At 47.9% G+C, this 15555-nt stretch overlaps 1 protein-coding gene across 1 annotated transcript in view; it reads left to right on the forward strand.

The window, feature by feature from the left end:
• The window catches only part of Gabbr2 (gamma-aminobutyric acid type B receptor subunit 2), a 329174-nt gene that overhangs the window by 136630 nt on the left and 176989 nt on the right, over positions 1-15555 (forward strand). Inside the window, exon 3 of the mRNA XM_021159700.3 lies at positions 9533-9703. Coding sequence (XP_021015359.1) covers positions 9533-9703 — 171 coding nt within the window. The remainder of the gene's footprint in view (positions 1-9532; positions 9704-15555) is intronic.

The raw sequence follows: 15555 nt of genomic DNA on the forward strand, positions 1-15555 counted from the left end.
GTTCACATGCCCGTGCATGTGTGCACACACACATGAACACACAACAATCATGAAGAAGGGAATGTATTTGGGAAAGATTTTAGGTCACGGGACATAGCATGGCAGTCTGTGAGGAGGGACTGTGGGAACTATGGAGTCTCTCCCCCTGCTCTGCTTGCTGAGTGACCACGGGGAAGCAGTGTGTAACCTCTGTGAACTCAGTCTCCACATGCAAAGACTTCGGTGGGCACTTGCAGCTGCCTCCCCGGGTTGCTCTGCACTTTCAGTGAGAATGCACACACACCCAGTCCTTCCTGCGTGCCTTCTTCTTCCTCGTACAATAACACCAAGGAATCGAAGCATCCGAATGCAACGCCCAGCCTTACACTCTCTCATGCAGTCCAGTTCTCAAGCCAGTTTCTCCCAGAGGAAACAAAGACAACAGTGCCTCTTCTGCCTCCCTTTCTAATTGTTCTGAGTTCCCACAGGGTTGGGGTGGGATGTAGGGAGGACCAGCTATGAAGGTGAGAGGCATATGTTGAATGGTTGGGTGTTACTTATTGAGGAAAAGGCAACCCCACTAGCAGGCAAGAGGAATGTGGTTCCCCGGGTGGCTGTAGCCCAGGCCACTTCCGACTCGGATTTAATACACGTGCACGGTACCCCAAAGGCCTCTGTGGGAACCTGGCCTCAAGCAGAACGCACCAGCGTGCCAGACATTCATTCTCCCTCATTAACTCGGGGACACTGTGCAGCCACTCTGTACCACACGAATCTTCACGACATTGAAATTGAAGCACTTAGTTTCCAAACAGCCTTGGCCCGGGGCTCGAGGGCAGTGGCGGCCTGGCACTGCCCCTAGGTGGCCCCCAGTTCCCAGTGCGCATGCCCGGTGTCTTTGTCTGTGTCCTGGCTCCAGCCACAAACACTGTTTTGGCAGAAGCTTCCTGAGAAAGTTGTGTTGCATTCAGCTCGGGCTGAAAGGGACCCAGGATGACAAACACCTCCCTCATTTAATTACGGGCACAGCCAGCAAACCCACAGCGAAAGATTAAACCTAGCAGAGAAAAGAGCAAGCCTCCATCATGCCTCCCCTCCCACCTGGCGCAAGTTGCCTCCCAAGCTCTTAGCAACCGTGGCCACCCCTGCTAACCCCAAGTCCTAGGGATGGTTTACATCTGCAGAAGAGCTCAGTACAGGTGCCCCAGACCAGGTAAAAAGCAATGGCATTCAGACCAGAATTTGTCAGTGGCTTGGAATCTAATAAAGATAGTGAGGTTGGACGATCCGCAGAGGAGTTAGGTGCAAGGCAACTGTCTAACTAAATCGTGTTTTAAAAAACAAACCACCCTCCCCCCTCCAAACCACAAGGTCCTTCATCATTTTCTCTGGCTGCCAGGAACCTTTGAAATCTCTGGTCCAGCTCATCCTTGCAGAGATGAGAAGGGCAGCAGCTTCTCATGTCGATGATTCGCCCTTCTGGCCTCTGGGATGGAGAGCTCCAGTCTTCTGGTTTCTTAAGTGTCCTTGAGGTTTTGTCACTCTCCACTTCCACCTCCAATCGGGGGGGGGGGGGGGGGGCGGGGAGGGGTTCACTGCTGAAACAGTGACCAGCTCCCCACACAGACCCTAAACTCTCGAGAGGCATTCTACTGCCAGACATCTCCCACTGGAGAGAACACTCCTAGCCTCCTTCACGTGCCACTCCGGTAGTTAGGTGTATATACCCCAGAATTTACCAGAACGATCCACAGCCTCCGTGGAAATGTCTGTAGCTGAGAGATAAACTCCCTTCTAAGTAACCCAGAGCATGTTATCTCCGCCAAGCTCCATCACATCTCTGGGGAGGGGTAAGCCCCAGGTGGTTGCCTACCTCTGCTCAAGGCTCAAGGCTCTACGCCAGGCTGCAGAAAAAGAACCAAAAAATACCATCAGACCAGCTCCACATCTTGCTTCCTGACCTTGTGTGGTTTATGTCACATGGGCACAGAATCGTCATTTGGAAAATAGCTGCTACTTCTGAAGCAGGGCCATGCTTTCCATGAGGAGAGACAGCACGTGGGATCCTAGCAATTCGTTTGATGTCTATTTACTTTTTACCTGGATCAACAGAGGATGTTAAGTTCCCATCATGCACTGCAATAAGGATTGTTTTTTTCTGGGCCATAAAAATCCTGCTTCCCAGAATGCAGTACCCTCTCTCCATCACTCTTCTGGGTATTTATTATCTATTTGAATTCAGAAGGACACGTGACAATGAAGGGGAAAAGACATTTAGTTACCCAGTGATGGGCCGCTTGAGGTAGAGAAACCATGTTACAATTTCCTGACCATGTAACTGAGGGGGTCTCTAACTCTAACTCAGGGAAGAGAGGAAACATTTGCTGATCTTCAAGGCAATTGTTACTTTATGAGGCAAGTTTAGGATTTGCTTAATCTAGATGCTCTCTAGTGTCCAGAACGGCAACAAACCCTGCCGCCACCAACTCTGATATGTCTGTCTGTCTGTCTGTCTGTCTCTCTCTCTCTCTCTCTCTCTGTTTGTGTGTGTGTGTGTATGTGTGTGTGTGTGTGTGTATATGTGTGTCTGACTGTATGTATTTGTGTATGTATATATATTTATGCCTCTCTGTGTGGGTGTGATTGTGTGTATTTGTTTATGTATATATGTGTGCCTGTGTGTCCTTTTTGTATGTGCCTGTATGTATGCATTTGTGTATGTGTATGCATGTCTCTCTGTGAGCAACGGCAGATCCCCCTAGAATCCCAGCATCAAGACTTCAGTTTACACAGTTGTGTGCCACAGAGTAGCCACCGTGAAGCCAGAGCAAAGGCAAGGCCTCAGACAGTGCTACCATGCTGTTCCTGTCCCCATCCCACATTACGCTGCAAGTGTGGACACTTCAGTGTCCCCGGCTGTCTGAGCCAAGTGATCCCAGCTGATCACCCCGCTGATCCCCAGGATGACAAGTACACGGTGGGCACGGTTAGGACTCTCTGTGCTCATCAGTTGGGAACTGGAGAGTTACGGTTAGGACTCTCTGTGCTCATCAGTTGGGAACTGGAGAGTTAGAGGCTCAGACTCTGCCAGGAAACAGGTCGCGAGAGGCTGAGGCAAGGATGATACAGCTGTATTACCAGAAAACAGTAAAAGATAATACGTAATAAGACTATGGGTTAAGTCCTTCAGCACATGGGAGGCTGGGGCAAGAGGATCAGGAGTTCAAGGCCAGTGTTATCCTGATTCACAAACAAATAAAATACAGATCGAATAAAATGAGAAGCTCTTCCACCACACCGAGGACCAGAACCAAGAGCTGTAACCACAAGAGAAAATAGAACAAATAAGGATTAGAGAATAAAACGATGGTTCCGATGACTAGGTGTTCCAGAGGAAAGACAGGGTTGTAGAGGGATATTATATAAGAGGCAGACATGATGTGACACATATGCTATATACATATATACAGACATATATAACACACGTAATATATCATAGATTATGGTGCACAAAAACTATATACAATATTAAATATTTAAAACATAGTATACTTATTTTATATTTGCATATTTTGAAGACTTAAATGTATCAATTGAAGAATTTCTTATATCCCATACCAAACTGAGAATGCCACACCCAGATCTCTGCTGGCAAAGTGTTTAAGTTCCAAGAACAAAGAAAAACAATCTTTCAGACCCATAGGCAAAGAAAGCCAGGCACCCACAAGGGAAGAGTGATGGGGTTTGCTCCAGTTGCCTTCTTTGCCTCATTCTGCACTCACAAAGAGAAGATGTTGGCCAAGAGTTTTCTACCCAGCTGTTTAGCCTTGTGTCAAGGCAGCAGAGGGCTAAGCCAGGTCAGTAAGGTTACAACTTCTTCCTTTCTTCAAGATACCAAGAGGTGCTCCTTCAGGCTGATACCTGGAGCCAGGTAAATTCATACAACCAGAAAGGCAATGAAAACAAAGCTCTACTTTCAATGGAAGCCCAGAAAATGAAATGGAACATAAAAAGATCATGAGAGGCAATGAGACAAGAAATGCATGATCAAGTGCTTATTGCAGTAATAAGTGTATATGCTTGTACCTCTAGCCACATGGTGCCTCCTGGAAGCATCTGTCTGCCTGTCTGCCTGTCTGTCTGTCTGTCTATGTGATCTACATAGATAGATATAGTAATCTTGGTAGAGTATAAATAAAAGGAGCTCAAAGCTATGATGGGCAAACATAACCATAAGTTAATAAGGGTAATGTCATTGCTATCAAGGAAGATGTAGCACAAGAAGCAGTAAGTGACAGAGGTTTATTTTGCCTTTATAAATATTTCAGTTCTTGGTGCAGTCCGTGAATATCTATTAAGTACCTGCTGTTCACACTAGGCAAGGATATGCATGGCTGAAAAATAAAGACACAATTGTGATGAACGTTTATGCTCAAAACAACATAAATTCAAAGGCAACAGAGCCAAACCTGCTGAAACTCACGCACAAGCTGCTCAGAGACAAAAACGGGAAGGAAGTGTAACAGCCTCTCCGCCTTTGATAGATGAAGTAAACAAAGGCACAGAGCACACAATAGTAATGTAATTAGGCGGTTGTATCTATTATGCATTAGTAGGCTAATAAAGAATTCCGCAGCTTACATCTAAGATTGAATCGTTTTCCCTGCCTCTGTGGAACTTTTACAAAAGTTGATTCTATAAAAGGCCACCAAACCAGATTTCCACAGGCTCCCAAAGCAGGTACTGTACGGGCCAAATGCTCAAAACAGTTGCAGCGAAACTAGATGAAACAAAGCTATAAGTTAAGATTTAAAGTCCTCTCCTCAATCCGTCTGTGGTTTGGGATTTGTTGGAAGCCTCCACCACCGACTGCTCAGAAACTAATTTGGCTGTGTGAAATAAGGCAGGGGGCCCAGAAGTGTAGGCCTTCAAGTCAGGGTGCCAATGCCAGAAACCCCAGTATCGTCAGGTGCAGAGGAAGGCCTGGGGCTCCCCCAGGAACACATGGGCAGCATCAAGCCAAGAAAGTCCTTTGGACCTGAGTTCGAGTTCTGCTTCCATCTTTCCTTGGCTTTGATGGATGTCTCAGGGTTGTACCGTTTCTGGCAAACAATCTGCTTATTCATGACCATGGTATGCGGACCTGTCAAGGGTTCTCAGCTCTTTCTGGGCAGCTGCTTTCCAGTTATTTTTTTAAGGTTTGTTTGTTTGTTTGTTTATTTACTTACTTTTATGTTATGTGTGTGGGTGTTTTGCCAGCACGTAGGTATGTGCACCACATGTGTGCAGTACCTGTGGAGGTCAGAAGAGGGCATCAGAACTCTAGAACTGGTGTTACAGATAGGTGTGAGCTGGGGTACTGGGAATGTGTGGGTACTGGGAATCCTATCCCGCTATAAGAGCAACAAGTGCTTTTAACCGCTGAGCCATCTCTACAGAAGCCCCTTTATCCCCCAAAACCTGCCAAGTTTTAAATACTACTACTGCTAAGCCTCTGCCCAGAAAGTTTGGTTTTGTTGGTTTGAACCAAGTTGCTCAGTGGTTTGAACTCAGTGCCCAGCCAGGATAAAGAATCGCAAAGGTGATTTCTCAGACTGGCTCAGTTCTGAAATTCTGTGGGACGAAGAGACACCTACAGCCTTCTCATGGAAGAAAGTGTTAGGAGACTAAAGCCCAAGAAACGGTAAAGCAATCTAATCAAAGTATGTATTATCTCAAATGGTGCAGAAAATGTCATCGCCAGTTAATATTTTGCACCCAACATGATTTAGACCTGGGGCACATATTGCACTCCAAGCCCATTGTCAACACCATGGACCATTTGTTCACTGAACAGTAACCACTGTAATTACCTACAGGGCAAACATAGGAGATTGTTCGAGCAACAATTAATTGTGGACCTGGAACTAATGGGACACTAACGGGAAAGCATCAACGAGAGCACAAATCAGAGATCACGTCAGAAAACTGGTATTTCCCAAAGTGTAGTAGCCAAGCATCGGGGAACACAGTGGGCATACGTAATGCCCCGGGCCTCAGATAGTCACTCTCAGATTTTTCTAATAGCTTCTTAGCTGGTGAGAAGGGGAGGCTTACCATGCCATTCTAATCTTAAGAGAAAAGCTCTGAGTCCTACGTTGAACAAGACTGGACAAAGCTGCTGTTTCTTGGGGTCCCTGTGGGACCCACATGTCAATGTGCCACTGGCAAGCGGGTGTGCGGATCTCGTTTGCATTGTAGGGCGCTCTTTGTGAATGTGATAAAGCCATGGACTCTTGTTTTGTTTTATGTTTTTTCAGAAAAAAAAATGTGCGTATTTGCGTGCACTGAAACACCCGTGCAAATCTTCCCTGCGGTGTTTGGAAGGGTCTATGGACTGCGGGTCCCCTCAGTCCTCACTGCTTCGTCCTGCCTCTGTGTGTATATCTCCCAAAACAGGGAGTCTCACTGCTTCCGATGCCGGGCATTCGGTGTGGTCAGCCCAAAGAATGAGGATGCTTCCATGTGTCTAGCTGGAATCCCATTCCATGTGGGTTCTTCCCTCTGGCCCTGAGCATCCCTACAAAGTTTTAAATAGTCATATATCCATTATCCTTATCAATCTAGAAGCATCTTTGGGATCGACTTAGTTAAGGTTTCTATGGTTGTGAAGTGACACCATGACCGTGACAACTTTTATAAAGGAGAGCATTTATAGCAGTGCCTTACAGTTTGGAGGTTTAGTTCACTGTCATCGTGGCGGGAAGCATGGCAGCATGCAGGCAGGCAGTACTGGAGAGGTAGCTGAGAGTTCTACATCCGGGTCAGCAAGCAGCAGGAAGAGACAGAGAGACACTGGGCCTGGCTTGAGCTTCTGAAACCTCAAAGCCCAACCCCAGTGACTCACTTCCTGCAACACCGACAAACCTACTTCAACAAGGCCAGGCCTCCTAATAATGCTACTCCCAGGTGACTAAGCATTCAAATCTATGAGCCTATTGTGGCCATTGCTATTTAAACCACCAGAGAGACCTTAGAAGTTGGTTTCTCTTGGGGCTGTCTAACTCCACATAGAGACCATTGGGTTATTGTATAATCACCTCCAATGGATAGGGTCGATGGGTGCTGCAGAGTGGATGTAGGACATCCAGATGCCTTAGGGAGTAGCTGTGTGCTCTCTGATCCAGACCATCAGAAAGACAGATCTTCACCGCCTGCCATGGAACCCTATGGAGAGCTGGTAAAGGCAACAGTAAAGACTTTATATCATAGCCCAGGGCTGTTGTCCTTTGGTGCGCTGGACTGAGCTCACATAGATTAGAGTAGATGCTACCGCTACAGCACATGAAGGTGCAGGGGAAGGTATCAGCGGCAAGCAAGCTGGCTTCAGCCTTCCATCTCTGTATCAAAGAATAAAACAAAAAGAGGAAGGAAGAGAGAGAGAGAGGGAGGGAGGGAGGGAGGGAGGGAGGGAGGGAGGGAGGGAGGGAGGGAGGGAGGGAGCATCCATACAGAAATTCTCTCAGAGTAGAAGAGTCCTTTCTAAATAGCACACAAAATCTGAAAAAGTAAATGGGGGTGGGGGAGAATTTCAACCATGGCTCAAAAATTTTTCCTTTAAAAATCTTTTATGAAATTTGTATATGCGTGCACATGTGTTTGTGTGCATGTGTGTGTTGTTTGTTTGTGAGTGTGTTGCGTGTGTGCATGTGTGTGTGTGTGTGCACGCGTGTGCGCACACACACATGCGTGCATACATGCAGGCACATGTATGTACAGGATTAGGAGTTCTCTTCTTGTAGTATGTGGGTCCTTGGGATGGAGCTTTGTCCAGCTTGGTGGCAAGCACCTCTATTCACTGAGCCATCTCCCTACCCCAAACCCGTTTCTATGTGGTGAAAGACTACAGGTGACACCAAAAGACCAAGCACAAACTATTAATAAATGGAAGATTAGAGGCCTCAATCACTTCATTGATATAGAGGATCACTTCTTTTACAGACAGGCAAAGAAGGTTAAGAGACAAAGGTTAACTGCTATCTCCATCCAGGGAGAAACTACAGATTGCTCCCAGACCTTGGAGGAGGCACAGCCTCTGTCCCCTGGAGATAATGCAAATGAGAAGTGCTTCCCCACCATCTCCCTGCAAGGATCAAAAAAGGTTGCTGCTTCCTTCTGAAGAGGAGGAGTCTGAGGGGAGGAGAGCAGAGATCAGAGGGAGCCTTTGGAAGTGGTGACATTTAAGCTGGACAGATAATTAAAATCCAATTTAACAACTTACTGGCACTTAAAAGAAAACAAAGAAATAATACAGGGAAGGATGGACAGATTGACTGCCGGGTGTAAATTAAAATACCACGTGTAAGGACAAACAACATGAGGCTTGCTGCAGCCATGGTAGCCTGAGTGTGAAGGCTATGCATTTTAAATGCTTCCTTTAAAATCAATGTAAAAGGACCAGCATCTTACTCATAGATGAAGGCATGCAAAAGCACTTCCTAAAATAGGACCCACTCCTTAGGAGCCACCCAACAGTATATGCAACCATGAATGTAACAGATCCCACTTCTGTGATAGCTCATTATAAAATTACATAGAAAATGGGTGCGTCTTCCCTGTTAACAAGATTGTGGTGAGATTGGACCTTTAATTATCTCTGACTAGCATATATGCAATGTGGGAGGAATCTTTTTAAATTATTTAAATATGAAGATATTAAAGGTTTGCAGCCTTTACTTTGTTTTATTTTTGAGACAGAATCTCAGGTAGCCCAGGCTGGTCTCAGAGTCATTATGTAGCTGAGGATAGCCTTGAACTTCAGATCTGCCACCTCCTGAGTGCAAGTCTGACAGGCTTCCTGCCATTTATGCATTGCTGGGGATTTGAGCTACAACTTCACGGATGCCAGGCAAGCATTCTGCTGGTTGTACCACATGTTCAGGTCATTACCTGAAAACATTTACCCCACAGACTATCTTGTAGAAATACCCTCAAATATAGAAGGGAAACACTATGTACCAAGATGCCCATGTGAGAATGACAACTAACGCAGCAGACAACATGGCAAGCTAAACAATTTTAACGTCCCCAGAAAAGCTTATGTGCTCATATGCTAGACGATGATGCTAATAATAAAATGCGACAAAGAATTTCAGACTGGAAGGTTCCTTGCCTACACGGGAAACCCATCATTTGTGTGCAGAGAACAATGTGATAAAAACACTGATCACAGAGAAAGTTCTGGATTGAAACAGATCACAGTATTAACGGTTCCATTCCTTTGGGGAGATGTAGTTCACTGCCCATCCTATCCCTTCCCTTTATCTTACATTCTTTCCAAGTTCTCTTTAAGACGGCCCTTGCAGAGGGCCAGAGTTTGATTCCTAGCTCACATCTGCCTGTAACTCCAGCTCCAGAGCATCTGACGCCCTCTTCTGGCCTCCTCAGGCACCTGCACCCATATGCCCACCTATGCAGAGACACACACAATTCACATAATTAAAATAAATGAAACGAATTGTGCCAAGAGAGAAATGCCTGCCTATAAAGACCATGTCCTCTCTCGTTTCCTCAGCTTTCCTTCGCCGCCACCACGCCTGTTCTTGCGGATAAGAAGAAGTACCCATATTTCTTCCGGACGGTGCCCTCAGACAACGCGGTGAACCCGGCCATCCTGAAGCTGCTGAAGCACTTCCGCTGGCGGCGCGTGGGCACACTCACGCAGGACGTGCAGCGCTTCTCCGAGGTACTCCCAGCCCGCGTTTAAAGTGGGATTGTTCACTAGGCCATTTACATACATGTGTCGCAGTATCTAGCTCCCATAACCTCTCTGCCCCTCCTTCCCTCACCATCTTCCTCTCCCCTTAGTCTGTATCACCCCCGCTCATTCTCTCTTGTTCTCTCTCCCCACTTCCTCTGCTCTCTTTGCTCCTAACCCCCCCCCCCATTCTGACTTTCTCTCCCCCCAGGGGCGTTTGCTGTAGCATTCATCCATCTAGAACGCTTCTCAACAGATCCATTTAAGCCCCAGTGACTTCATACCATATATGAAATGAAAGTTTTGCTTTTCATTTGCTCTGCAGTGGGTCCCAGAGACCTTGATTGGACCCCTGTTTAGTAAGGTCGCATGCGCACGCACATGGGTGCATTTTAGCTCATGGAACTAGACCAGGGATGGGGAGTGTTCACAGCCTTGCGCCTCACAGCCTCCTCTTGGGCCTAGGCATGCGTGTTGTCAATATCTTTCTAAAAGTAAAGTTATAAGCTATTAAAAATGAAAAGAACTAACTTCCAAAACAGCTGGTCCACTTTTAGGATGCTAGAAGATTCCCATCTGGGCACCTTGCTGTTTTCTTTTTCTGACATCTCCTCCACCTCCTTTCCTCTTCCCACTTGGAATCTCCTTCCGGTCCAATCACAGGGAGGCTTCGAGGCATCCTGTGGGCCATAGGTCAGGGAGGCTTACACTGGAGAGTGGCAAGCTGCAGAGCCTTGAGAGAAGCTGTGTCCTGGGCTCTAGCAGAGTTTGAAAGGGATGGGGGCTGGGTATCGCCATCTTGGCTTCTGCTTCCTCCCCACCCACCCACACACACACCCCACACCCCCCACCTGTTCCACAGATCTCTTTCTCTATTCAGCAGTCACTCAGCAGTTGCCTGTGAGAACCTAGAAAGGCTCCCTCTGAGCTGTGGTTCCAATTCCCGGAAGTAAAATAAGGACAGCCACCCTCACCCCCCCACACCCCCCCAATACCTCCCTGTGCCTGTGTGAACTGGCACTGTGACCAGTAAAGCCCTGCACAGAAAGGAGCTGGAAGTGTTTGGAGGTGATCTGAGCCAGGCGTGCGTTCCCAGGCAAGGCCCTCCATGAGGACCAAAGGGACCTTGACCTCCAGTGGGAACCACTCTCTGCCAAGCCCCAAACAGGCTCTTGCTGGGAGACTCCTTTATAGAGCAATGACAGGGCTCCCAGTGAGTAAGAAACCCTGCGGTGATTCAGGGGTGCCTGCTCAAATAGCATCTTTGGCTGTAGGAGCCTAAATGTCCTTAGAGAAGCCGCTCCTAATCTCTTTATTGTGTAGAAGGGGAAATTGAGGTCCACAGCAGGGAAGGGGCAACGTTCCAGGTTTCAAAGCATCCCCCAAGGTGACAAAAGATGGTTCAAGCCAGTGGGGCGTGGCTCAGTGGGACAGTGGGACAGTGGAACAGTACCTGCTTAGTGTGCATGAAGCCCTGGATTGCACCCCAGAACCACATAAACCACCCGGTGATGCTCACTTGTGACTCAGTGCCAGGAAGATGGAGCCAAGGCCACCAGAAGGGTAAAGCCATTCTCTGCTACACAGCAAAATCAATGCTTGCCTGGGATACATGAGGCCCTGCCTTTAAAAAGAAAAATAAATAAATAAAATAAATAGAAAGAAAGAAATTTAAATTAAAGAGAGAGAGGAGAAATGAATTACAAAGTCCTGACTGCTGCTTCAGACATCAATTCTTTTACAGGCATGACTTCCTAGAGTGACGTGGGAACTGCCTCTGAGATCTGAAACTCACAGAGCTTGGTCTAAAGCAGTGGGTTCTGAACCTTCCTAAGGCTGTGACCCTTTAACACAGTGCCTCACGTTGTGGCGAATCCCGACCCCCCAACAAATTATTTTTGTTGCTATTTTGTAACTGTAATTTTGCTACTGTTATGAATCATAATATAAATAAATACCTGTATTTTCCTGATGGTCTTAGGTGACCCCTGTGAAAGGGTCATTTGATTCCCCAAGGAGTCCAGAGCCACAGCTTGAGAACCGCAGGTCTCAAGCGTGCAGAAGGTCAGCCTGGCTGTCCATCAAGGGCTTTGACATCCCTAAGCTCCTCCCCTCACTCTGCCTTCCTCTGCCCTCATCATATTATTGGCCCCCCGCCTTCCTTCCTAAGGATCCTGCCCTACAGGGTGAGGTGATGACTCCCATATTGCAGACGAGGAAACTTAGGCTGCCAGAGGGCAGATGGCTGTGCCTTGCACCTCAGCTCCTGGTCATTATTTTTGCTTTGACATGGTCCTCCCTAGTGACACTGTCCTCCCTGGAGTCAGGTGCTGGCAGTTTGATGCCATATCAAACATTGTCACACAGCGCTGTCAGGACTGTCTGCCGTAGTCTCGGCATCTCAGTGGGAAGTCTCCAGAACACAGGATGTGGCTTGGTGGCATTGCTGTCAAGGACCCTCCTTGATTAAAGCACTCAGCCCAGCTGACTCCTCTCTGCCTGAGAACCTGGGCATCCTGGCCAGGTGTCTGGGCTGTACCACTAGAGAGCAGTCGCTGGGCCCTAGCCAAGGGCTAACAGCTTCTCGGGAGTGCAGGGGAAACTGGGTTCCTTTCAGGGAACCAGTCGGTTGGCAGTGTTAAGCACTTCTGTTCCAGGTAGTCGCAGTGGGAGGGACCTAAAGGGAAAGCCAGCCTGAGATGGGAGGAAGGGGTATAATTCCAGAGTTCATCACTGTAGTCTGGTGCTATGGACCAGGCAGAGGCTGGAGGCCATTCCAGCCATGGCACCAACTGCTCCTGCAAGCCTACTGTGTGGCAATACACCTGGGAGATCTGAACCTACTTACTCCAGACAGGAAACCCATGACAGGCTGAGGATACCACTAATGACCAACTGTTGATCCAGTGAGTGTCCTTAGTTACTTATGAGGTTATAGGGAGCAGAAATACTCAAACGCAGCTGCAGTCACCAAAGCCTAATACAGCATGGCAGACAGCTGGTGAAGGCTGGAAACCTGGAGCGCCCTGCACAGCCTGCAGACAGCTTAAGGGGTCAGGGCCTTTTCCAGGCTTGAGCCTCTTCTAGGCAGGTGTGCTGGTCACTGCTCAGCAGTTCTCATTCTTATATAAGCCTGGGCAGGGAGGGGACCCAGTGCGTCTGTTCAATTTTAGGGACTTCCTGAAGCGTTTACGAAGTTTGCTTTCTGATCTCAAAGAGTTTCTGCGCAGGATGAAATGTTCCACCTCCCCATAGAATATCCTGTATCCTAAGAAGATTTCCTCTAAGATGAAATGTTTAATCTTAAAGGAAATAAGCTACACAACAGTCCCCATGAGTCAAAGCTGATGCCCAATGGCCCCAGGCAGCTCTGGATCTGGCTCAGACAAATGAAGGATTTGTGGCTAGAAAGACCAAGTGCGCTGCAGCCGTGCCCTCTCCAGATGAGAGATTGTAGAGCCGGAAAAGGAATGACTCAGTACCCGGCAGTCTCATCCATAAGCCTGGCTTTTCAAGCAATGCTGCAGTGCCACATGTTTACTTCAGTTCACAGCAGCCGGTTTCCCCTGTGTAAGAGCAGATGTCGCTCTGGGAGACAGAGGTTTAGACAGCAAAGGTGAAATTAAAAGACCCAACACCCATATGGTGGTGCCCATCCAGTGGTCATTCACTACCAGAGGAATTCAGGAGGCAAGCTCTGGGAACATATAGCTATCCACACAAAGAATGACAATGTGGCCACACTGTGTGTCAGACCTAGTGTTTGTGGACATGGTCCTGGGGTTATCACCTCTCAGGCTTCCAATACAGGTTCTTATTTCTTGCAATTATTAGGAGAGTTTTTGCTTCCACGCCCCACCCCACTCCCCATGGGGTGTGTGTGTGTGTCTGTCTGTCTGTCTGTCCATCTGTCTGTGTTCGTGTATATGTATGTGCACATGTATGCATATGGAAGTCAGAGGTCAATGTCAGCTGTCTCCCTCATTCCTCACTCTCCACCTTGTGTTTTTGAGACAGGATCTCTCATTGAAGCCAGAGCTTATAGATTCAGCTGGTTGGCTAGCAGCAAGCCCAGGGATGCACTTGTTTCCATCTCCCTGCAGAGGAACATTCTACATGGGTGCTGGGGACCTAAACCCGGGCCCTCAAGCTTGCACAAAACGTTCTTTACTGACTAAGCTGTCTGCCCTCCCCCGTTTTGTTTTGGTCTGTTGGTTTGGTTGGTTTGGGGACATAGGTTCTCACCGTGTAGCTGTGGCCTTCAATTCACTGCCCCCTTTCCTCCAAGTGCTGGGATGATACACATACATTTTTTTTAAGTATTTATAAGTTTTAGGTTCCCTAAACTGGATTCTCCACTTTCAGCAGCTTCGCTGGGCTGTAACGTTCCAGCTAGAGGGCTGCACATCGCTAGTGTCTCTGTCAGTTCTGTAGTCCTGCACCCATCCCTCCTGGCTCTCACTTGTGCCCCCTGTCCTTAGCCCTACTGCCAGCCTCTTGTGACTATTAGCCCATCATCTCCACAGGACACAAGTGACCAGCAAAGCCACCTCTGACAAATCACTCCCTCTGAGTCCATTTCTCTCTGTGAGACAAACGAGCTGGGCTGTTGACTTGGAAGTACCTCAGAGTATTTAACTGAGGGAAGGGGTGTCCATGAGCCTGAAGCTGCCCCTCCCAGGGACACAGCCATGAGATTTAACCTCCCCACACTCTTGCCCAGCCTCCACCACAGCCCCCTCCACAGAGTAACGTCACTATACCTGAGGATCTGACCTTGATTCATGTTCACCCAAAGCCCAGAGACTCTGTTAGAGTTCAAGCCAGTGGTGTACAGTCTGTGCTTAGGCAGGCTCACATAAGCATACGTCTTTGGTTTGAACATCCTGTTTTTCCTGGCAGTGCTAGGCATTGAACCCAGCATCTTGTTCATTCCAAACGAACACACAAATCACTTTCACTGCCCTAAAACATTATGTCACTGTGCTAACATGCATTCTGCTCTCCCATGTCTTCTCTTGGCTTGGTAGCCATTTTCTGGATATACCACAATTTACCCACTCATTACTGAAGGGCATGTTGGTTGCTTCCAAGTTTGGGCAGTTAGGAGCAATTCAGTCATAAACACCCATGCGTGGATTTTTGTGTGGACATAATATTTTCAACGCCATTGAGTAAAGCCCAGAGAGTTGGTTGCCGGATCAGAAGGTTGAGCTTTATGGGAATATACCTCTAGACTCCCTAGAGTGCATCCCACCAGCGACAAGGAGCACTGCTCTGAACTCCATGTCTTTGCTGGCATTTGTTGGTGTCAGTGCTCTGGGTTGGCCACTCTGAGAGATGCACAGTGGCATCTCACCATCAAGGGTAACCTTTCCATACCAAAGATCCTTCCTCAAGTGGCAGGACTCATCATGGACCTTGATCTGCCCATGACAAGAATGTAGCCATCTGTGCGGTTTCCTCTTCAAAGCCCCTGCCCTTTTGGGCCCTCCCGAGCCCTTTAGGAACCTTTCCCAGGGCCAAGCGGCCATCTGCTCCACCACAGGGGTGGCGGGCCTCTCTGAAGTGTGGCTTGCTCTTCTGGAGAGCATCCTGGAACAAAGTCTGCAGCAGAGGACAGAAGGACCCACCCCGTGCTCTGAAGCCACGGGCCACCTTTGTGAGAATCACAATCCTTCCCTTCTCATTTAGCAGGAACGGGCCTCATTGCATGGGTAGCATAGCTTAAAAGACCTTTAGAGGGTCTTTTGAGAGACCTCTGCCCTGGCAGAAGCTCCTTCCCCACCTGTCCTCACTCCCTCTCCTGTGGGATGTGTATGCTCAGGTCTCTGAGATCA

Source organism: Mus caroli, unplaced genomic scaffold, assembly GCF_978045245.1.
Source record: "Mus caroli unplaced genomic scaffold, Mus_caroli_1 scaffold_6, whole genome shotgun sequence".
NCBI classification, from domain to species: domain Eukaryota; kingdom Metazoa; phylum Chordata; class Mammalia; order Rodentia; family Muridae; genus Mus; species Mus caroli.